Source organism: Dicentrarchus labrax, unplaced genomic scaffold, assembly GCF_905237075.1.
Source record: "Dicentrarchus labrax unplaced genomic scaffold, dlabrax2021, whole genome shotgun sequence".
Lineage (NCBI taxonomy): Eukaryota > Metazoa > Chordata > Actinopteri > Moronidae > Dicentrarchus > Dicentrarchus labrax.
In genome coordinates, this window is record NW_026136720.1 from 7,971,167 (window position 1) to 7,993,557 (window position 22,391).

Genomic DNA, 22,391 nt, shown 5'->3' on the forward strand with positions numbered 1-22,391 from the left:
GTGGTGTGCAGAAGCGCACGTAGGCAAAAATCTGGAATGCGATCATTTACTTATTTACGTGAAGATAAAAACAATACAACTCTTCCATAAGGTACAGCATTTAGTTATTATCATTTTACATGCTGCCTTGTTTTGAATGCAGATGTAAGACCAAGACATGATGGGTGTTGAAGTTTATTTGGGAACTTCAAGATGAGCAAAATTAGTTGAGCTTGTGACTCTGAATGTAGGTAGTAGTAAATCTTTCAGCAAACACTGGTGAACTGTCACATGCGTCTTCATTCTGTCAGTTTCTCAGTATGTACAAGGAATATACTCAGAGCACCCTCTTTCAGAGGGGAATCTCTGCCAAAGTGGACACTTTTTTTTCTTCCATAGAGATGAAGAGACAAGCCATATTCTCAGTGTCAGGTTTCATTCTTGTCTGTGGTTTTAGGTGCAATGTTTGACTCAGACCTGGGCCCTGTGCCAAGATGCAGGTTTACCGAGTTGCCTGGGTAGCTTGGCAGAGCAAAACATGGCCCCCCTTTTTAAATGTGGAACACAGGCTGCTCCAGGTTCTTACATAGCAAAGTTATCAAGGTAATGTGGTAAGCTTGCTTCATGAAACAGTTCCTTAACAACAAGGCCTCCGTTATCATATCTTTGAAACCAGCCTGGATAATTGTTTGGTCAGTTTCGTTGTGTATTTCTGCCTTCTGTTGGACATACCCCCTTTAACAAACATTCAGTGTTATGCCTCCTTGTCAGGCCTCCCCTTCGCCACTCCTCCCCCTCCTCTCTCTTTGTCATTCCCGAGGGGTAGCCGACTTATCTTCTCGTATATAAATTCAACAACAGCCGCCTTGTCAGTATTAAGCTGTGTGTATATGCATGCGTATCCATGCCAAAGATCACCCCGGTGATCTTGAGTCAGAGGGGTGAAAGGCAGCTTTCTGTGAAGTGAAGGGGGCACCTCGGACAGATATACGTCTTAGTCCCAAAGGTACTCTCCTAGCATACTGAGAATCAGCCGTAAATCTGCCCTCCTACCTTTTCCTTACTCATCTTGACTGTCCACACATCTTCCCCCCACTGCTCTGATAGGCGTGATCGTTACGCCTCCTCAGAGTAATGACAGGGAGAGAGAGTCGTGTGTGACACCTTGCCATCAAACTATAAATCAGGCTTATTTAGAGGCCCACCCTAATCCTTCCACATGCAACATAAACAGATTCCACCCTTTACTTTCTGTGTATTTTAAACGGGTGCATCTATGGCTGGGTATCAACACTTACACAAGTATTTTAGTGGTACTGAGCAAGAACTGTGTATGAAAAACTCTCTAGCTGTTAAAGCTTTATCAAGTGTCTGGTCAGATCATCATTTTAAACTATTTTATTTAGTGGAACTTCCTGTATGGCTGCTTGTGCCAACATTTAATATTAAAAAAGAGTTGTGTTATTATTGTCAAAACCCAGGTCATCGTATGCTATTGGCATTAATGTAGTCAAATTTAAACAACATCCAGCCATGGAGGCAAATAAAATCATGCTAATGATTGTGTTAATGCATCTAACACCACGTTCCAGTGGTAGCATCCCGTCGATGCCTTAATTACTCTTTGTTAATGAACCTCTCGACCTTCATGCTTTGTAAAATGAAATACTCAAAAAATCTCCTCCATGCCTGTAGGGACAAGATGCACTCTGCTTGACCACCTTTGGTTGGAAGTCCCTCTGTTCCTCCTTATACATGTTCAATTATTTTACATCTTTTTTTTCTTTTTCTTTCTTATCTCTGAGAGTTATTTATATTTTTGCATGAATTAGCCTGTTAGCTCAGCTCCAGTCTTTGTTCCAATAAGATGTTTCACTTATAAGATGTTGTTTATTCAGAATATGACTATAAAATCCTATCTACAGATGAACCATGTGATTTGGAATGGCAGGAAATGTGTTCACAATACAAAAGGTTCATTATTGGCTTAAGTCAAAACATAATTTTATGACGTATTGTACATTCCACAGTGCTTGTCTGTTCCAACCCCCGGTATTATCCCGGCACACACCAAAGCATTTTTGTGGAATGAATCTCCTTTATAGTATCTAAAAACAACATCTTATCTGTGTGTGGCAGGATTTCATACAGTGCTGCTGCGACAGGTTACCTGAAGGTCTACACACACACACACACACACACACACACACGCATGCACACACACACGCTGACTCTCTGTTTCTCTCTCTCCATGGCTGTGTTTACCTGTGTCCTTCTCTCCAAGGGCTAGGTATGTTGGAACTCCCTAGGTAAATATTGGGAGGCTATGAGATGAGATGTTTTGCATAGCAGACTGTCCTTTAGTGATGGAATAACATGTTAATCTGCACAGCCTGTGGCTTTCTCTTAAACTTCCTGGCAGTTGTTCAAAGAATGTCACAGCCAGGAATTCTGGCTTTCAGTTTCAAAGTTGAATATAATCAAAACCGGTAGTGAATGGATTGCATTAGCTGTAGTAGTAGTTTGTGAACTGCCCGTGTAATGTCTGTGACCTAAGATTGATGTCTTGGGAGGAAACTGGATGGAATTCTTCCCTTTCATCTGTGAAAACATTCGTACAGGAGAGGGCTCAGTGTTTTCTTGACGTTGGAGTCATATATTTTTGTTGTAATATTACCGTTCCAACCCTGCACAAGAATTTGCACCTGGTGTGTCCTGGATTGATAACTGCCTTACCTAAGAGTGAATTTAAAGGACCAGTGTGTAAGATTTAGTGGCATCTAGCAGTGAAGTTAAAGATTGCATTCAACTAAATACTGCTCACCTTCCAAGCTTGTAGGAGAAACTATAGTGGCTATGAAACTTGCCAGAAATCGCGACAAATCCCTATCTAGAGCCAGTGTTTGGTTTGTCCGTTCTGGGCTACCGTAGAAATATAACTATTATATTCCATTTCTGGAAATAGATCCTCCACTGTAGCACATAATGTGACAGACTGAGCTGTGTGTAGATTACATAAAGTAGGTTTGTGGCTTTGAGCTCTCTTGCAACACACTATATTATATTTGTTTCCTTGGGCATGCTAATGGCAATATTCCCTTCAGCTTAGACAAGGACTGGGAAGTACACATTGCATCATGGATTGCATGAAATTTAAAGTATGATGAAAGACCAACAGTCTCAGTCACTGACAAAATAGTCAGTTCCTTCAATACCTCCACAGTCGAAAGGAGTTTCAACTGGATGAATTAAATTAGATTCAGTTGGCTTGGACTGAACCCATTTGAGGCCTTATTTTGGATTGTGCTTCAAGAATGTAAGATGTCAAAAAAGAAAACAAAAAAGTGGGGTGAATAATTGATATGAGCAGACATAGAAGCGACCTTTAAATTACTAATGAGTTTAGCTTCAAACCTGTGACACTGGAGGCCAAGGCATTGCTGACTCCTCAATGACACATTGATGCACGCACGCAGGAAGTGTGAGTGGTGCGCCCGCACATGCACCTGCAAAAAAACTCAACTATAAATAGCATGTGTTGGTAAATTTAAGGCTACTCATGTAAATTGCGTCCTTTAAATTAGTGGGTTCACTTCTACCGTTGCATGTTGCTTTAGTCCCAAATTAAGCATCATCATTTAGTTAGAGTCAGCCTGTCTGCCGTCTGTCTTTTAGTTATGTAATGTATTATTTTGGCCGTGTGATAACTGAATGTCTATCTCGCTGTATGCATACGTTCGTGTATGTCTTACCTAGTGTGTGAGGTTTGCTGGGAACAGAGCGATGTCCTCCTTCCCTGGCAAGCATTGCTGAGTCAGGTCGGGAGTATATAATTACACATGGGTGCCCATCAGCAGTCTGAGAGCCTTCTTCCCTGGCTAACCCAACAATACAAACTCCTGTGCTCGCAGGGCTCAGCCTGCAGGCAGCCAAGCCACTCATCCTGAGCCGAGCTCTCAGTGGAGGCCAGCCCTGCCCTTGCACAGGCTATGTGCAATCCTGCATTTAATCATTCTCACCATTAGCTGCTGGCTCTGTGGGCGGATCCATGAGTCAGCACGAACAAATTCCTGGTCTCTAATGTACTCACCTCCGCTCGGTTTCCGGGGTTGAAGCAAACAAGTGAATGACTTCTGCCAAACCAGGTATGAGTAAGTCTTTCACTTGGCGAGATGAATAATGTAGTAGTGTTTTATTGTGGCCAGGGTTGTGTAAACTGTTGAGGCCACAAGCTCAGGGGAGTGTACCTTATTGCCTTTCAGTGAAATTCAGAAGTGTGCCAGGGTTATATATATTTCTAAAGTAGAAGAACAAAAACAAATCTATGCATTTTTTAAGAATTTAAATTTGAATCTCTCATACCTTCTTCCTTTCCGTCTCTCTTGTGGTTCAGGCCAGGTTACCATCTGCCTGTGTGAGTGCTATTGGTGATTCATGATGACTGAGATTTCACACTAAGTGCTGTTTTACACAGTGTGACTGTAGTGGTAGTGACAGCCACAGGTGATGGCCAGACTCTGTCCGTGTCGAGGCCTGCTTCAGATCAACTGGAGTAGTTGACCTCAACCCTTTTAAACCCTCCTCAACCATCAATTACATGCACAGCGATTACACAGCTTGTATGTTCAGTGTCTGTACATGGGATCAAACAGCTCAGAGCCCATTTTCCCAGCTGATATGGGGTTCCAGCTCGCAAGTTTTTGTAAATACTAGCTACCATGGCCCATATTTGCCCTTGACTTCAGAGGCAGAGGTGTCCCCTGTATTAATGAACCACTGATCCACTCTCATTGGTATTTCACACTTGGACAAGCCAATCATTATAACGGAGAAAGCTGAAGGCTGCAGCGACAGATCCCTGTATGCAAGTATGACGACTAAAGCTTATTAGTGTTTCTGATTCCTTTGTGCTGAGTCATTAGCATGTCAATAGAGGAGAAACACAGACGGACGGGGGTGATTTTCAGAGAGCTGGTCGGTCACAAGCGTTTGGATATTTTTTTCTGAGAAATATTTGCTAAATTAATGTGCTGTGAAAAAATGCATTATTCATCAGGTGTGTTGAAGCACCAGTGAAGCTCCGTTAGCAGGAAACCAGGCAACCGTTCAGTCTAATTAACAAGCAGTGTGTCTGGAGAGCCTGCTACAGCCTGGCCCGCGTACTGTGAGGAAGAAGAAACAACACAGTTAGTGTCATAGTAAAATACACAATTTTACACACATGTATACACTAATGCCTGCATACAAATGAAATGTTATCATGGCAGCGCAAACAAACACCGACGTAACCCTGTTTTCTCATTAAAGAAGTTGTGCACATGGAGTGAATGGACTGCTGTTAGATGTTAACACCGCCCAGACAAACTGCACCATCCAGCTCTGATTCTATTATTTTTCCTACATTTTACTACCTTCACATGCTATAAAAGCCAATTATTTCCTGCATGGGAGGAGTGTCTACATTGGAGAGTTATTAAGTTTTAATATAGCCCAATAGAAGCCCTCAGATCTTGGATCTCGTTTCCTGACATGCCCAGTCGACCACTCCCTGCTCTCAGACCGCAGGCACTGGAGCCCTGCTGATAATGGCTTCTACGTGGGAGTTACGGTGATTTGGGAGCTACCGGTGGCTTCTGGAGAATTTTAGAAAGCATCGCTTTCTTTATGGCAGATCTGGAAGAAGATCTGTCGATTGGAGATACAGTCATAAGCAGACAAAGACATAAAGCTAGGCTAGGCCTGTCAGTGTTATTACGTAACGTAAAGCATCTCCGCAAATATCTACTGTATTTGCCCGAGGACTAAGTTGGTCCTAGCTTGCACAGATGTTTTGTACAGGGATTAAGCACAGTTCAATCCTTGAGGCAACTTTTACTTTTAGAAAGACGTCTGATCTTTTAAGATTAGACGTTAAAGAGCCGAGCAATAATTTGTGGAAATACTGGCGAAGCATGCAAATTGCGATGAAAAAAAGGCCATTGCAGGTGCAAGAGAAGAGAATGGGAACTATAACAAACAAACTGACAGTCATAAAAAGCTTTGTTCATTAAAGTGCTATGTAGGAGAGCTTTCCTAAGCCCTGGGGCTGTGACTGCTTGATATGGGTTTTTTTTTTCACCCAGCTAGTTGCTTCCAGCACCACCTGAATACTTCTGTCCAAATTGAAGTGTTTACAATGATAATACTTTAAGCCAGATAAGGTGTTTATATGCATTTTATGTATTTATATATATTTATAAAAGCCAGTCAAGAGTCCTGCAAGGAACAGTATGATTCCAGTTATTGTTTGTGTGTGCGTTTTGTGTGTGTTTGTGTAGCAACTGTACTAGCACGCAATACCCAGATTTTTTTTCTTCTTGCTGTGTAATGAAGAAGTGACAGAGAATACCCATGTGGTTCATCACCAGATTTCCACAGAGACCCAGTTCTAATTGCTGAAGCAAAAGGATAATTTTCCACCAGTTGCTCTCAACTACGGGCATGTTGTGGACTTTTCTGTTTGTTTTTGGTCTCATCAGTCTTTTTAAGCACATAAACCATGCTCACTTGGTAGACCGTAACACTGAATGACAGAGATGGGGGGGAGGAGGAATAAGGAATGCAAAACAGGAGGCGAGGGAAGACAAAAGAGACTCTGTGTTTTCCCTTTTATTAGTTTTATCAGTGTTAACATGTGTACACGGCAGAATGACAGTAAAAGCTGGCGAGGCAAGGCAGACGACCCAGCGATGCCAGAGGCCACAAAAGAGGCAACACTGTCTGCTGAGTGTGGAACCAGAACAACAATAGTGTCTCTACAGTACAGATGAGACCAGGCTGCTTGGTGCCAGCGTGTTACTGGCTCTTTGAGTGTTTGTGTGTCTCTGCCAACCTGGACCAGAGTGGCACAGAGGGCTTCTCCCAGCACTGTTCATTGTCCTCCAACTGTAACGTCTAACCTATTATGTACACTTTAACCAGCCGGGGACAGGGTCTTATTTTTTCTGTCAATGCTGATAGGGATGACTGTTTGTATACACTTGTTGTATATGTGCGCGTTTGTGTATCTTTCTGTCATTCAGATCTGAGGCACCGTGTGATGTACACTCACTGCCCTTTACTCCTGCCATTGTTCCTTGGACTTCTGTTGCTGCAGAGATAGCACAGTAATCACTCTGAGCCAGAGCAACCTCACATAAAGATAGGCCCAAATGGCATGTCTGCTCGCAAACACACTCACACATACAAGCTTGTACTTTCTGACATGCTACCCGACCTTTGACCATTGCACTAGCATAACAGAGTGTTCTGTACTTCACCCGCACACACACGCGGTGACGCATTACACGCCCAGTAAGCATACTGTTGATGTAGCCTAAGGGTTTAGGTGCTGAGAAGCTACAGTACATTTATAACCTAGCTTGGAATTTTTCTGATAAGCTTGACTCTCTTCCACATTTCCCAATACTGGATATGACTAACATAAATTAATTGTTCAAACATTTGCAAAGGGCTATGGGTGTGTCTTTCCAGCTGCAAGAATACTAGTCATTAAGTGGGGGTCCAAAAAGGAAAAAAAAAAAAGTCTAAATCCACAAATGTTCATTCTTAAGCCTGTGTTTCATGAGTAAACAGCTGTATTTTCTGGCATACGGACACTTCTCTGTGACCTGCTTGTCCAAAAGGGCCCGTCAATTCACACCCCGACACTGTTGCTCACACGGAGTGGCACACAGACGAGCCAAATCATGCCCGGCGTGTCTGCAGTGCTGTGATGCTAACCACTTCTGCCTTGAGTCGATTTCTGCAAGGAGCCGGGAGGCTGTTATTGAAGAGAGACAGACCGAGGGACAGACAGGGTGATGAAAGACGCAAAGCGGGTTAGCTGGATGGGTGAGGGATGATGAGAGGGGAGAGAGGGAATGGCACATGGCTCCAATCACTGCTCTTTTCTTTCTCCCTCTTTTATCTGTCTATCTGTCACTTTTTTCCCCCACATTTATTCTCTTCCTTTCCCATTTTCTCGCTGTCTGTCTTCCTCACTGTCTCTCTTTCTCTCCCTTTCATCATACAGTGTGACTTTTTCTTTTTTCTTTTATTCATGTAAAGATCCTCAAGTGACTTTTTTTATTGATGTGCATGTGTCTGAGCCCTGGAGTGGGATATTTTTTGATTGCTTCAATTTGTTGATTACCTCCAATGTGAGGTTCTTGATTTCGTCCTCCGAGAAAACAAGTGACAGGCCGTAGCTCAGAGTTTCAGCTTAAACTGTGCCCTGTTGTTTGGGTGGGGCTAGGGGTGAAAGTAAAAGTGGGAGTTTGGGTGTGTTTTTCCTTTTGGAGGGGTGTGAGTGGCTGTCATGTGGAGAAAATTATGACTTCTAGATAACTTTAGTAGCTTGTGTGTGTGTGTGTGTGTGTGTGTGTGTGTGTGTGTGTGTGTGTGTGTGGTGACTCTGAACATGTGCAAAGCAGTCTGCAGCCCGTGTTATGTCGACAGCATTTGCATATCGCCTCTGAAACCAAACATTCTATGTTAAGCTTTGAGTCCCCTTCCTTGGATAGCGAATGCGTTGATTGACAGGCTGTTTGCCTTCTGCAAGATTTCGAACATTATTTCAGCCCCCGATCATTGTTGTTCAGAGCCTATGCTGATGGTATGCTTCACAAGATTACATTTCACAAACAGCGTAAAGGTGCTTCTCCCCCACCTGTATTTCAGTGAGAACAGACACAGGACTCCGGAGCTGTGCTGTGAAAAGGAGCTGGGTCAGGCGGATGTCTGGTTCTCAGCACTGTTGTGCCTGTGACAAAGAGAATAGACGGCAACCTGAGACTCACAGGCCTGTTTGTTTCCTGTTAGTGCAGATTATCACATTTCACCAGCCAGGAGGGACAAGAACTTAGCATCATGGGAGAGTGACATTCTTAGCTGGGAGATGTTTGTGTGTTTGTGTTCTCATTTAACGAGATTGTTATGGTACATAGAAATCCTGTACAGATATAGAAGCATTTGTGTTAGGTACTGTCTGCAAGGTTGTGAAAAGTGCATCTCCAGACAGGTTTGACCCAGTTTCCCTACCTATGCAGTTTTCTTACAGGTCACTCCAAGGTAAAGTTTTGATTCAGGCCCGTAAGGTAGCATTCATCTTCACACGGCTCCGAGGTTTTTTTTAAAATGTGTCTTCCTGTTCACCTCTCCATATTAAAAAAAAAAAGCCAAACAGCTAAAGTAAATGATTGTCTATTCACTCTGTGATTCAACCAGTTAGAGTTAATTATGTATTGCAACACAGCGTCCTCTCAAGGAAAAATATTGACTGCTGTGGTGAAATTTGTGGTATTTGAGTTTCAAAGCACTCCCCCTTTCTTATCAAGTTTCTTTCCAGATGAAATCACCTCGCTCGCATTGGTTCAAAAGAATTTCTACCACATGTGATCATCCGTCTCTATCTCCTGCTTGTTTCCTGTGATCTCGTTCTGCTGGTTCAATCTCTGGAGCTGTGTCTGTCATTCCTTCCCTGTATGTGGTGTGTCATGTTGAGCTGTACTGTGTGATGTTGTTGCCACATCAGATAGGCTGTTGCTCCCCAGCAGAGTTCATGTTTGGCATCCAAACAGCGGAGAAGTAGTGGTGGTGCGGGGCAGCCAGGTCAGCAGCAGAGGAGGGCGGGGTGAGGGCTTTGTTAAGAAAAGCAGGAATTCTTCCGGCTGGCAGATGAAGTCAGTGCATTCCTCCAAAGCAGCTCCCTATAGGCAGGCAGTGGAGCAGAGCCAGACACTGAATGAGGGGCAAGATAATGGTGGGGCTCAGTATTGAACACCTCCCATTGAGAACTGGAGAGACAGACAGAAAGAGAACACCATCTGTCTGACTGTGGGTGAAGAGTTGTCTTTTTACCCACCTAGGCTACAAAGTTTCATTTACTGTGCCAAGTTCAATAGATAATCCTACCGCTGCCTGAGGCATTTCGCTTTTTATGAGCACTGCTGTGTTTTATTACCTTGTTTTGAAGCTTAGCTGTAACACAGCACAGACAGAGAGAGTGAGGACTGAACATAACGATAATCATTTAGGTTAAACCTGCTGCCCAGACGTGTGTTGGGCTACCTGCTGATCTGCTCTCTGAAGTCTGATGAGACCCAGTTCTGGTCCTGCTGAGGAGGATCAAACTGAGGGACACACACACACACACTCCTGTCTCTCCTGCCATGATTCTGTGTATTTCTACCCACACAAACACCCTCTCCCAAACATAGACACACTTGAGTTGCTCTACTTTCCCTGTCCGTTCCCCTCGGCAGTAAGCTATCATAACGGCTTTGAAGGAGGGCAACGAAGCGTTTAATTGGGTTACAGATTGGCATTTATGCTCCCAGGTCCACAAGATACTGCCGGGGCCCTTAACTAACCACTAGAAACTTAACAAAATGCTACACTGCTCTACCCTTCGGCTGCTGCTGGTCTTGAAATTTACAATTCAATGATGCTCTCAGCACAGCACGTTTTTGACGTCAGTCCTGTTTGGTGTAGAGACTGGTATTTCAACAAAGTGGCATACAAATGAGGGTGCTATGTTAAGGGCCGCTTCCAATGTGGTTTATTTAGGTTAGCAACAAGTTGTGTCATATGTTGGGGGAAGATTACATCATGATCCACAGCTCAGTGAAGCCATCAGATTGTTGTTGTCTTTTTTGTTACCCCCCCCCAGAGCTCTCCATTGTTTCTACATTCACAAAAATCGGATTAATCATCAATCATATCAACACGTCTCTAACATGTTTCTCTGTTCTTGTCTTTCAGAGTCATTGCCACGCAGTGTCATGCAGTGTTGAGTCAACCCAAGCAGAAGTGATCTGTTTTAAAGACCATCTTACCGTTCACCCTGTCCTGCCTGATCCCAGATGGAGCTCAAAGTGTGGGTGGACGGAGTGGTGCGGGTTGTATGCGGTCTGTCTGAGGAGACGTCCTGCCAGGATGTGGTCATTGCTCTGGCCCAAGCCATTGGTGAGTATCACTCAGACTGCTGTAAAATCATCATGTCTTCATGTTGTGAAAACATGGCACCTTTTTACATGGTTACTTGGCACCTTTTTTCTTCTGCTTGACAGTTTGTCTAAAGGCCTTAAAGGTCCAATGAGTTTTTAACTTAAGGCTGCATGGTATTCGAATGGTTGCAATCTGCTGGTGTCACTAAATCCTACACACAGGTCCTTTAAGTGACTAGTTAAGAGCCCTACAAAGAGAATTTGAAGCAGACAAAACATGTACTTGTACACACTTGCGTTGCAGCGATCTGGTTCTGCACTCACCTTTTCATTCTCCACTGACCCAAATCAAGTACTCTGCTGGACTGTCAGGGGGTCAGTTTGGATTTGAGCCGGCTATCTGTCCCTGTATCCTCCGGCTTCACTCAAGCCATACGCTGCAACAGCGTTGAACAACATAACTCCAGATTTAGCACTCTCCTCCTTCCATGAGTGAGCTGCCTGCCAAGTCATTAGGGAGGGTTTGTCCTAATTTCAAGGTCCTTGTGGAAACTTCAGTTTATTTGAACATTTTTTACATGTTGTGTGAGTCTTACGCAGAAGCCTTTTATTCCAGTCCTTAGAGGCAGAGATTTAGAGGTATCGGCATCATCATAATGCATTTGATGTCATTTGCTCACTTGCATTACTTGCATAGAAGCAGTGGGAGTAGTCAAACCAACTTGTTTAAGTACACTGAAAGAGAGGAAAGTTCTTTAACAAGTAACTCATCAGTAGTCACGACTGACTTATGTAGTACAAGCTTTTATAAAAACCTAATTTCAGTTTCTTCAATTTGATATGGCGGTGTTTTAGGTTAGGTAGGCTGTGTTATTTTTCAGTTTCTAGATGTATTTCTCTGTACTCACTCTGAGTCTCTCTCTGTCCCCAGGTCAGACGGGTCGTTATGTTCTGATCCAGCGTCTTAGAGACACAGAGAGGCAGCTGTTGGCCACAGAGAGGCCTCTGGAGTCCTTGGCTAAGTTAGGCCAACATGGCAGTGAAGTTCAGTTCTTCCTGCGCCGTACTGGCCCTAGCAGCAGTGATGGACCGAACTCAAAACAAGATAGAGCAACTCCCCTTCCTCTGCCCAAGCATCCTGAGCCAGAGCCTTCCAAACGCAGCCAGCCTAAGAAAGCACTCACCTTTAACCTGGGGCCATCCACCTCTCCTAGATCCAAAGTCAAACAGTTTAAGAGGTCTCCTCGGGACTCTCCGGAGCAAAGAGCCTCTCCCTCCCCTTCTCCCAGCCCTGTATCCCCTCATATGCCATCCCCCTCTCCCTCACCACCTATAGGCCCATCCAAAGAGGAGGTCTTTAGGAAGGTTCTCCAGCAACAGGAGAGACTGAGGGCTTTTGAGGCCCAATTAGAAGCCCTAGAGAGGGAGTCGCATACCTTGGAGCGCCCCTACCCATCTCCATGCCCTTCACCGGTTTCTGATGCTCGCTTGCAAGAAGAGATGGACACTCTGGAGCAGGTTGTGCGGCGGAACCAGGCCGAGCTTGCCCACGAGCAATACTGGGAGGAGGAGCTCCAGGCAGAGGTGGAGAAGGAGCGAGGAATGAGGAGGAAGCTGGGCGAGCTCCATGCCACGCTAGACGAATGTGGACGGCGGCTCCACGAGTTCTCTGTTCGCTCGGATCAGCTGGAGCAAGAGATCCAGCGAGAAAGCCAGGCGGAAAGGAAAACCAACAAACCCGAGGAGTCCCTCGAAGCCGTGAAGGCAGAGCTCTGGAGCCAGGAGAATCACAGCACAGATCTGGAGGAGAAGCTATCTGAGACTGACAAGGCTCTGGGGAAGGCAGAGTCTCTGCTGCAGGTAAGGAGAGAGGTCACGGTTCTGGAAAAAGGGCTGTAAATCCACATCGGCCCATGTGTGGTGATTTGAGGGGTGTAGCACAGACCCTCTTTTAGCTATACTGTAAAACTGTATCCCTCTCCTACCTGCAAACTGCAGCAGACAAACAACAGTGCAGAGACACTCATAAAAAGGAAAAGGAAAACTGAATGAAAATGATTTATTGTGGTATTTTGATATATAAATAATTATTCAAGGAATTGCGATGACATGAACACTGTATACTCGTATCCTAACTTGTATGAAAATGTTTTATTGTCCTATTTAGAGTCTAGCTGAACTGGTTTGGCCGGTATCAGCTTGTATGCATGTTCTGAACGCGTGGTTACTAATGGTGTTTATATTACATTGCCAGTATCTACATTTTCTTGTACCCTGTCTATGGAAAAAGAGATTAAAGAGGATTGTAGAACAAAAGCCCCTTTTATTGGATCCACTCGGCCTCAACTTATGGTAGTTTGTGGTGTTATTGTTTGTTTACTGTGGGTTGTTGTCATAGACACGGCTGTATCAATAAAAGCTTAACCCAGTTCGAAGTGAAACTCGAGTTTCCTCATAATCCACATGAAACAGGACTCGGGTATCTGCTTCATGGTGCTCATTCAGACTAGTTCCAGCCAGGGAAGTGAAGAAAATTAAATTCCTCTTTTACTGTAGTAGGGTGGATGATGTTTTTTATTTATTTTTTTGTCCATTTTGTCACTGAAAACATTTCTTAGTTTAGTGTTTTCATGTCTTCATTAGCCAAGAACCATCCACACTGAAAGACTGTTGTGTCTCATTGCCAATCCACTTGGCTCCAAATAATAAATAGCAATCTGGCTGCAAAATTGATTAAAACATAACAATAGGCTCATTTGAGTCATCACTCAGTCATCCTCGTGGGGATGTGTCTGACTCTGGGGGTGAACTCAACAGATTTAGTGCCTGATTGATGGAACAGAGAGGGACTGTGTCATGATCTATTTGACAATTATATAGAAAGCAAAGCATCCTGCTGCAGAACAGAGGTATTAGGCTTTTGTTTTTTCATACATAGTGGTATCATTTGTACCACCGTGTCATAACCTGTACTGCAAGAGTGTATAATCCGAAAATAACCACAAAGGCTTTTTGCCACCCAGGCAGTTATCGCCTGGAAGAAATTAGATGCTTTTATTTACTGATGTGACGACGACATGTTAACACTGGTAACATGATACAGTATAATTAGGCTCTATCTGTAGTAATGGGAATGTGTGTGTGTCTGGCTGTGTCAGTCATCAGTCAGCTGATTGGCCGAGGCTGCCAGCCGAGTGTTTAAGCGTTGGTGCTGATGAGCACAGCGTTCCTGTCATTAGGCTAATGGAGGCAGACCTGCAGGTGTGAACTGCCTTCAGCAGTCTGCCTCAGTCCAACATCAATTACACGTATACACACACAAGCAGGTGCTAGGGTTGGGGGCTATAGCATACCGCTGCTGTTTCCTGCACTGTGTGCAGACACATTGATTAAGCACAAATAGATGGTCGATTAAGACTGATTGACTGGCCTGTGTGGATCACAGTTTAATCTGTGGGCCCAAAGGTGATGCCACTGTCTCGATGGAGGATCTCTGAACCTCAAGTTTTCAATAATGGGGAGCTGATGAATATCTCTCCCACTGACATCTGGTCAGTTATGATAACTTTTAAAAGCAACAGGCATATGACCATTGTTATGTGTCCATCTGTAAGTATGGCTTCAGTCTGCTGGAATCAGACAAATGCTTATGGTAGTTGTTGGAGTTTTCATGATTCATCAACTGAATGGTATGATGATGATGGCTGATAGGTGATAGTCTCCATCAGTAACTTGAGACTAGACTTGTAGACTCTGCTGCCCCCTTATGGTATAAAAATGCTTGTCATTTACAGTTGCAGAAATGTGACCTAAGGCAAATAAAGCAGTCCTGTCTTATAAAGACATTAATAAAATATGCTGTAAGTTTGGTTATCATTGAAATAATGCAGAAGAGAATCATTTACTGAATAACATGCATTAGGTCATCCCATTTTTTAATAATGCTGCACCCACTTTAGTTTACAGGCAAACAAGGTGTCAGTGTTCAGTGAATCAGCACTGACTGGTGTGAGCTCAGTCATCCTACTGTTCATTCCTCACTGATCCATGTTCTTTTCCATCTCAGGCCAAACAGGAGGAGCTGGAGGAGTTGAATAAGGAGCTGAGGCAGTGTAACCTGCAGCAGTTTATTCAACAGACAGGTGTCCTGCCAGCACACACCCACTCACGCACAGAGCTTCAAGAGCAACTGGAGCAGTTAGAACTGGCCCATCTTCTGCAGGATGGATACAGTAATGGAGGTATGGAAACAAAGAGGAATTTTAAAAACTACAAACTCAAAATGATATGCTCGGCTGTGAAAGTCAAATGACTAACGTATTTCTCTCTACCTGTCAGGCCACGGTGTGGCTCCAGTGGAATCACCGCCTCGTCCCACTGCCAAACAGTTCCTGGGACATCCACGCAACCTACAAAACCCTCTAGTATCCAGTCTCAACCCAGAGGGTGTGTATGTGTGAGACCCCCTGCTGCTTCCCAAGTCCATCCTGCTCTGCTCCTCTCCTGCCCTGCCCATCCCCTGGTCCCCCAGAGCCCCTTGCCCCCAAACTTTCTACCCCAGCTTGATTGGGTTTAAGGCTACAGCTGCCGTTTTTTGGTGTTGGGTAGTGGAAGCGTCTGTATGGTGGAGATCTTTGCTTCTTCTCAGTAGCTCTTCCCTCTGCTCTACCTTTAAAGGCTGAAAGACTTCTCTTCTGCACTCTCAGTCTTCTGCTGATTCCTGTCCATTTTTCTCACATATCCCTGTAGACTTTAATTCTCTTGGTTTGTCTATCCTTTCATGTTGTCTCTACTCCCCGCCCTCCTGCCCTCTTACTGTTTGCTTCTGGACTAACAGTAGCTGCTTTCGTTATACTTTAATGCACCTGGGAACTTGCTCCTAATTCCCCCCCTCTGTAATACAGAGTGGCCTTCCCACCCTCCAGTCAACAATCGTCTACCAACAGCTGCTTTTCACCGTATCTCCACGTAACTCTGATTGTAGCGCTGGTTTTTTATACTGCAACATGGAAAGATATGAGACCACTGTCATTTCAGTTTGCCTTTTATGTATGGATACTATTTATATGTGAGTGGGGTGTATCTATACAATGCCTTGTATTTTGGTGACGCTTGACTTCCAAAGAGTAAGAGCCTTTCACGGAGGGCTCTGCAAAATGTATTGCACTGTCCCATTCTCCTCCTGTGTGAAGCCATGGCCCTTATTTGCCTACAAAGAAATGTATCTCTCTGTTCTCTTTCTGCTCTGCTGGAAGTCAGTGCAACTTATTTTGGGAGCTTATAGCTTTTGCCAGTCTATTTTTGTTGGGCACCATGCTAAAAGAAGGGATACATTTCAAAAGTAGTGCCACAGGGCCATGGTTTGTTAAAATACTTTTCTTTTCCTCTATTGGGATGGATGCGCCTGGTTCTTTTGCTGTCATCACACCTAACATTTGACCTGTCATAACTTGCAATGTGCCTCAGTGTACTGTAGATTTAGGATAAGCTTTCGATCCTAATGACAAACAGCAAGCGAACAAGGGAAGCTGTCATTTTCAGTGATATTACCATCCAAACCACCTAAACCAATATTTACTTATCATAGCACTTAGAGAGGCATATAATAAAATGCTGTTATGCTGTCAGGTCAAAGTGTTTGAGTGTGCACTCTCTCCTAACCGTCTACAGTGTGGCGTTTCCTTTGTGGGATTATACAGCTGCTTCTTGCTTCGGAAACTACAGACCAGCTCAGTGTCTGTTAAAGAAACATGCTTGAAACCAATTCTGTCCCAAAATGCTACTTTGACCACAAGACTTCATAGTCCACAACCTCTACGGGGTAAAGGAATTAGCCCGTAATTGGTCTTGTGTTGGCTTCTCATAGGCATGAGTGAATATCTTGATTGCAGGTCTCTCCTGCTGTGTCTTAGCTGAAAAATGTTTTCCAAACAAAGGGATCATCATCCCCACTTATTTTTGTGTGTCTTGCAGTCCTGACATCCAGAGAGTCGTCATGGAGATAAAACATGGACCACAGGGCCAAGGGAAACTTGTTCACTGTTGTGTCACCGTCACCGCCTATTTAACCCCTTTCTTTGTAACTCTTGTCATTATTTAATCATGATATACATACTGTATATACTTAAGACAAATATATTTACAGAGTTTTGCTACTGTAAACACTGCAAAGTATCTGTATGAAATGTAAAATAATTTAGAAACCTTTTACCTAGAGCAATTATTACTATTACTATGTATTTAAATATAATAAAAATGTGCATTGTGTTTTAGATAATCATTTGTTGAGTGCTTGTTTTTTTCTTAATACCCTGTTTTTGGAATCACATTGTATTATAATCATCCTTGTAATTACTGTAACAAGGAGAGGAGGTGCAGTGCATCTGGAATACCCTGCAGTAAATAATTAACACACCAGCGTACACTTTCTAAAAATTACAGGGCCACGAAGCTCCTATGTGAAATGCAATATGAATATATTATAGCCACTGAAATATGCATGCTCTCTCCTCATTGCTTGTGGTACAGTGGGCCCTATGATGCATGATCATTTCAGGGCATTTTAAAGCCAGTATTCACAGGTGGCTGGTTGAAAGTTCACAAAGTGCATCCTTGGGAGCGGAGGGAAATGTGGCAAACATCCCGGCATCACAGCGGCTGCTGTTCTAGATGATGTAATGGACTATATCTACAAGACTTGACCACAAAGGCACAAGGGCACGGCATTCTTGTGAGCATTTGAGAAGCCGAGCTAGTAATTCACTTAGTTGTTAATGTATCTTGTCAATGGTTTTTTGAAGTTCCTTGTATATTCATGCTATGAGTATAATGAACTGCCTCTTCCTCTTACCACCAGAGAACATCTGATAGCAGAAAATTGTGGACTTTACCCCTCTGAGTCCATGTGTGTTCTGCTTATCCTTAAATTACTGACAACAAAACGCCTCATTGTTTTGTTATATTCTGTTGTTCTTGATAAAAATCAGCCTGGCGTAATATGGTAAACACACAGTAGCCCGACTATGGGCTGGCTTTTGCACAACACTTTTGTCCTCCACCCCTTTCCTGTTTGTTTACCCGGGAGAGTAAACATACTGGCTGTCACACACAGTGAGGGACTTTAGCTTTCCTAGCGCTCTGGCTAACCCCTGACTGAAACCCTGTGGATTTCTATTAATACTCTCATCTGCTGACACTTGCCAGGTACAATCCTAAGCATGCATGTGTTTTCTTTCCACGTCCACATGTACATGAAGGGATATTAGAAACTTCAACAGAGCATCAAATATACATATATTTTTAATCAGTCAATTCCCCTTTACGCCAGTGTTGTCGAGGCTTGACCACGTGTTTTGAAGTAAGGAGATAGATATTATGATTAATTATGTAGAATTGGATTTTACTGAGAAGATTTAGAGCTGTCTGGCTTGGCAGGGGTTAGATAAGCTCCAAATCCTTGTTTAGTTCCCACTGTCTGGACAAGCCCACAGCATGGGGCAACACTGACGCCTATCTGTGGACGTGAAGGATACTGCACGCACACCTAAAGGCTTTCTCTTTGTATTTCACACCTTCTACATTTTAAAAATAATAGAGTATTCAATGCAAGGTCATGTGATCATGTGACGCAGAGGAGGGAAAAAAAGTAATTTTTCCCCCATTATCCTCCATGCAGAGTGAAAAATATCCAACCTAACCCATTTCATATCTAAACCCAGAGGAGTCCAATCTCATAAACAGGACATTAACAGATTATGATGATGTTTCAGGACACCACGCTGAGGGAATTAATTTTGCTCATACAATGGCACTCCACATGACCCCCATCCAAATCTACTGTGGAAGGTTTCGGATGAAAAGCTGGACGTTTGAGCGCTTTTGGATGAAAACTGATCGATGCGTATTCATGACAGGGAACCGGGTGTCTGGGAAAGAACTTCCTCGAGGTGGATGAGAGTGAGCATCTGCACGTCCACATTATGATGATGAATGGGGCCACAAGTTAATGAGTCTGACATACTGCACTTATCTATTCCTCTGTGTCACAATGAGTCATTATGCACTGATGGGAATACACAGCCTCATTGGTACCAAGAAATACATTACATTGTGAAACAGAAATTAAGATACACGATGCCACAATTGATTGGAGTAGAAACTTTACTTTTCACTTGAGGGATTTGTTACAAACAAACATGGTGTAATACATAATGTTAAAATTTGTCTTACTTGGAACTCAGATTTGCTTCACAATTTAGTTTTTTTTTAAAACTGGAAAACTGCCTCTACTATGGGTGGACACATTACTATATTATTTTCCATTTAGTTCTAATACCAAATTCAGTGTCTTTATAGTAATGCTCACTATTGTCGGAGGGCCCCTGGCCTCAAATTCGAAAGCAGCCAGTATGATGATGATTATTATGTCTAAACCACATGAATGAAACAGAAACAGAAACAAAACACTCACCAATAGTCTTGACAGAAGGTGGCACTAGAGAGGTCGGGCTCCATAGGAGGCAATGTATAAAAGCTACTGGCCCTAAATAGGGGGACAGTATGTGAACATAGGAGGAAGTACCCTACAGTACACATGGAGACCGCTGGGAGAGCAGTCATGTTGAACAGGCCCTGTCCCAGCAATGTGCACGGGACATGGTCAAGAACTGCTTGTACTGTAGATAGGTGTCTGTCTGGTCCGGCTGTGGCTGGTCTTGAACGAGCCAAAGATGAGAAGTGTTCCCAAAACCAGGTTAGCCGCTGTCACACGCACAGTGGAACTGGCAATTGGCACAATGTGCGTTAGTCAGTGGCTTACCTGCTTTTAGATCTCAGATATTATACTGACAACCATAAGCACACATAATCTGTGGAGTAACACAGACAAGGGTTGGCAAATGAAACAGTAATAAAACACGCGAAATCAACATTAAGAGTGTAGATTGGTGGTATATATTTTATTCACATGAATTATGCTTATTATACTTCTACTAAAATAGCCTTATTTAAATTAAAATGCACAACACCAAATTATATAACAATTCAATTCAGTCCACGGTGTATTTGGCTACCGAAATAGGTCTATATTGAAATGCTTTCCATTTCAATTGTCATGAAAAAAGTTCCAAAATCATTAATTATTACATCTGACAACAGTAAAGAAATGAATACACAAATTACATCTCATGATACATTGCATGTGGCCTATTCATCCACACCATATAGAGAGAATAAAGAATAGTGGCAGATAAAGGCAGCTACTTACCAGTCCCAAGTTTTCTTTTGGATTAATTTTAAAGGCAGAAATCTTTCATTTTCACCGACAGGACCCTGTCTACCATCTGTCCACACATCCAAATTGTTTTTTCTCTTAAATAAATCACAGTGCATGATTAAAGTTAGGTGCATTTTAAGACTATAGTGTAGCCTACACCGACGCAGAAGTTCAGTTCACTTGCACTACCCCTACCCTGCCCACTCCCCTGCATCTGCAACCCGACCTGGTTATGCAAATTGAGGGGGAAACTGGCATCGTGCACAGCCAATGTGCTGCCGAGTTGGAGTTGAACGACCCACCCATCGTAGATAATCGACAAATACAAATCTCTAGGAGGCGGGCTTTATCAGGAGAGCATATTAGGTTGACCTTTAGAGTTATAGTTGGGGTGCGGCGCGTTCAGTTCTGCACGTCGTACATTAGGAATGAACCATTATCGTGTGAATAGTTTCCTGCCCCGGCCGATTATTTATTGCAAACATCAATGCGACACAGGTTTCTTTCCCTTAAATAGACGCCATGTGATGCGACAGCTGCTGCTGGAGCTGGGATAAGTGTACTTTTAGCCGGGTTGATAAAGGACGCCCCCACCCCTACAGTGCGAAGTGGTTGAACTCGGCTTACTTGTGTACAGTGTTGCCATGAGCAGAGTGTGGCTGTGCACGTACCAAGGATGCAGCACGACAGTCTGATCTGACGATGACGAGGAGGAGGTGGAGGAGGAAGATGATGAGCACTCAGTTATTTACGGAACGGGAGTTTTAGACCTCCCTAAAATCATTAACACATTTTTATTACATCCTGTTAATTTAGAACTACAAATAAACTGTTTGTTCCCTACCCGTTTACCCTTTAAATTTTAAAATCAAATAAAACAATAATTACAGAACATTTATTATACCCAGTGAAATAATAGTGATCCCATCATGTTATTATCAACATGATAGATTTTTTTTAAAGGTTAATTATAAGAACCCCCCCCCCATGTGATGATTAGGACATGGTGTTCTCTCTTTGTTTCTAGGATATTATCAAACAACTTTTTAAAAATTTTTTGGTTTTAGTTGGCCGATACTACTCGAGAGTTTCCCTCTGATCAGTTCTTGACTGTCAAAGCCCTGTGGGATTATTCACAGCCAGGATACACATAACCCCACGATGACATGAAGTAGTAAATCAGGATTACATTATATTATGTAACAGCTGATTTTGTGAAGTTAAAGTTACCACATGGGGGCGACAGTGGTACTAGATTACTGTACTGACTGCTTGGGGTTCATGATACTCCTGGGAAGAAATATTGTAGTCACTGTCATAATACAAATGTTCTGATTAGTGTAGAGTGATGGTCTGGTAGTGGATGTAAAATATAACTTTGTCATAATTGATCATTAATGTGCACTTGTGAACTATACTACTAGTTGTGTCAAGGTGGGTACTGTTATTTATAACCCGACTCTCTGTTGTGAGTGCAGTGTTTTCTTTTAAAGGACCATAGTGTAGGATTTAGTGGTATCTAGTGGTGTAGTTGCAGATGAAACCCCATCGCTTCACCTTTCTATTCCAAGTGTGTGAAGAAACTACAGTGAATGCGAAAATACTCAGAAGGCTTTATCTACCGCCAGTCTTTGGCTTGTCCACTCAGGGCTACTGTAGAAATATGGTGGTTCAACATGGCGGCCTCCGTGGAAGAGAACCCGCTCCCCCTGTAGATATAAACGGCTCATTCTAAGGTAACGAAAACACAACAATCCTTATTTTCAGGTAATTATACACTGGTGAAAACATGTCTATGAATATTATACTCCATTTTCTGCCAATAGATCCTCACAAATGTTACACATTTGATTGTGCTTTTGTTTGTGTTTTTTATACTTCTCTATCCTCTCTAAAAAAAAAAAAAGCATCATAAAGCATGTTGTATCGTGTTAGTTCATGTATTAAAATACCTGTTAATCAAAATGTAATGGTAATGATAGCATGTTTAATGTCTTATGTTTAGATTTTTGTTTTTGGTAACTGTTGTCTAAATTTTGATTACAGAGTGTGCTTTTAGTATATTTGAACACACTCTAATGGACACACACTAATAGGCATAAATACTGTAATTATGCTTACATCAAATTGCTCAGAGGAAGCGGTGGGAGGACGCATACTTACAGGAATGG

General features: G+C 43.0%; 1 protein-coding gene and 1 long non-coding RNA gene across 4 annotated transcripts in view; one reads left to right on the forward strand and one right to left on the reverse strand.

Moving 5' to 3' along the window:
* The window catches only part of rassf7a (Ras association domain family member 7a), a 34,127-nt gene extending 16,904 nt beyond the window's left edge, over positions 1 to 17,223 (forward strand). For both annotated transcript variants that reach the window (XM_051383586.1, XM_051383585.1), the window contains 5 exons: positions 10,762 to 10,965; positions 11,878 to 12,806; positions 15,013 to 15,187; positions 15,285 to 15,392; positions 16,920 to 17,223. In XM_051383586.1, the coding sequence (XP_051239546.1) occupies positions 10,863 to 10,965; positions 11,878 to 12,806; positions 15,013 to 15,187; positions 15,285 to 15,392; positions 16,920 to 16,951 (1,347 nt within the window). In that variant the 5' untranslated portion in view covers positions 10,762 to 10,862 and the 3' untranslated portion in view covers positions 16,952 to 17,223. The remainder of the gene's footprint in view (positions 1 to 10,761; positions 10,966 to 11,877; positions 12,807 to 15,012; positions 15,188 to 15,284; positions 15,393 to 16,919) is intronic.
* A 1,865-nt stretch (positions 17,224 to 19,088) lies between these two features.
* LOC127353965 (uncharacterized) lies at positions 19,089 to 20,395 on the reverse strand. 2 transcript variants are annotated; one of them, XR_007881401.1, is made up of 2 exons: positions 20,212 to 20,395; positions 19,089 to 19,726 (listed from the first exon to the last, which is right to left on the reverse strand). It is a non-coding gene; the product is annotated as an uncharacterized LOC127353965 (long non-coding RNA). The 2 variants fall into 2 exon arrangements; XR_007881402.1 differs by having other exon boundaries at positions 19,089 to 19,813.
* Positions 20,396 to 22,391: the final 1,996 nt, after the last annotated feature.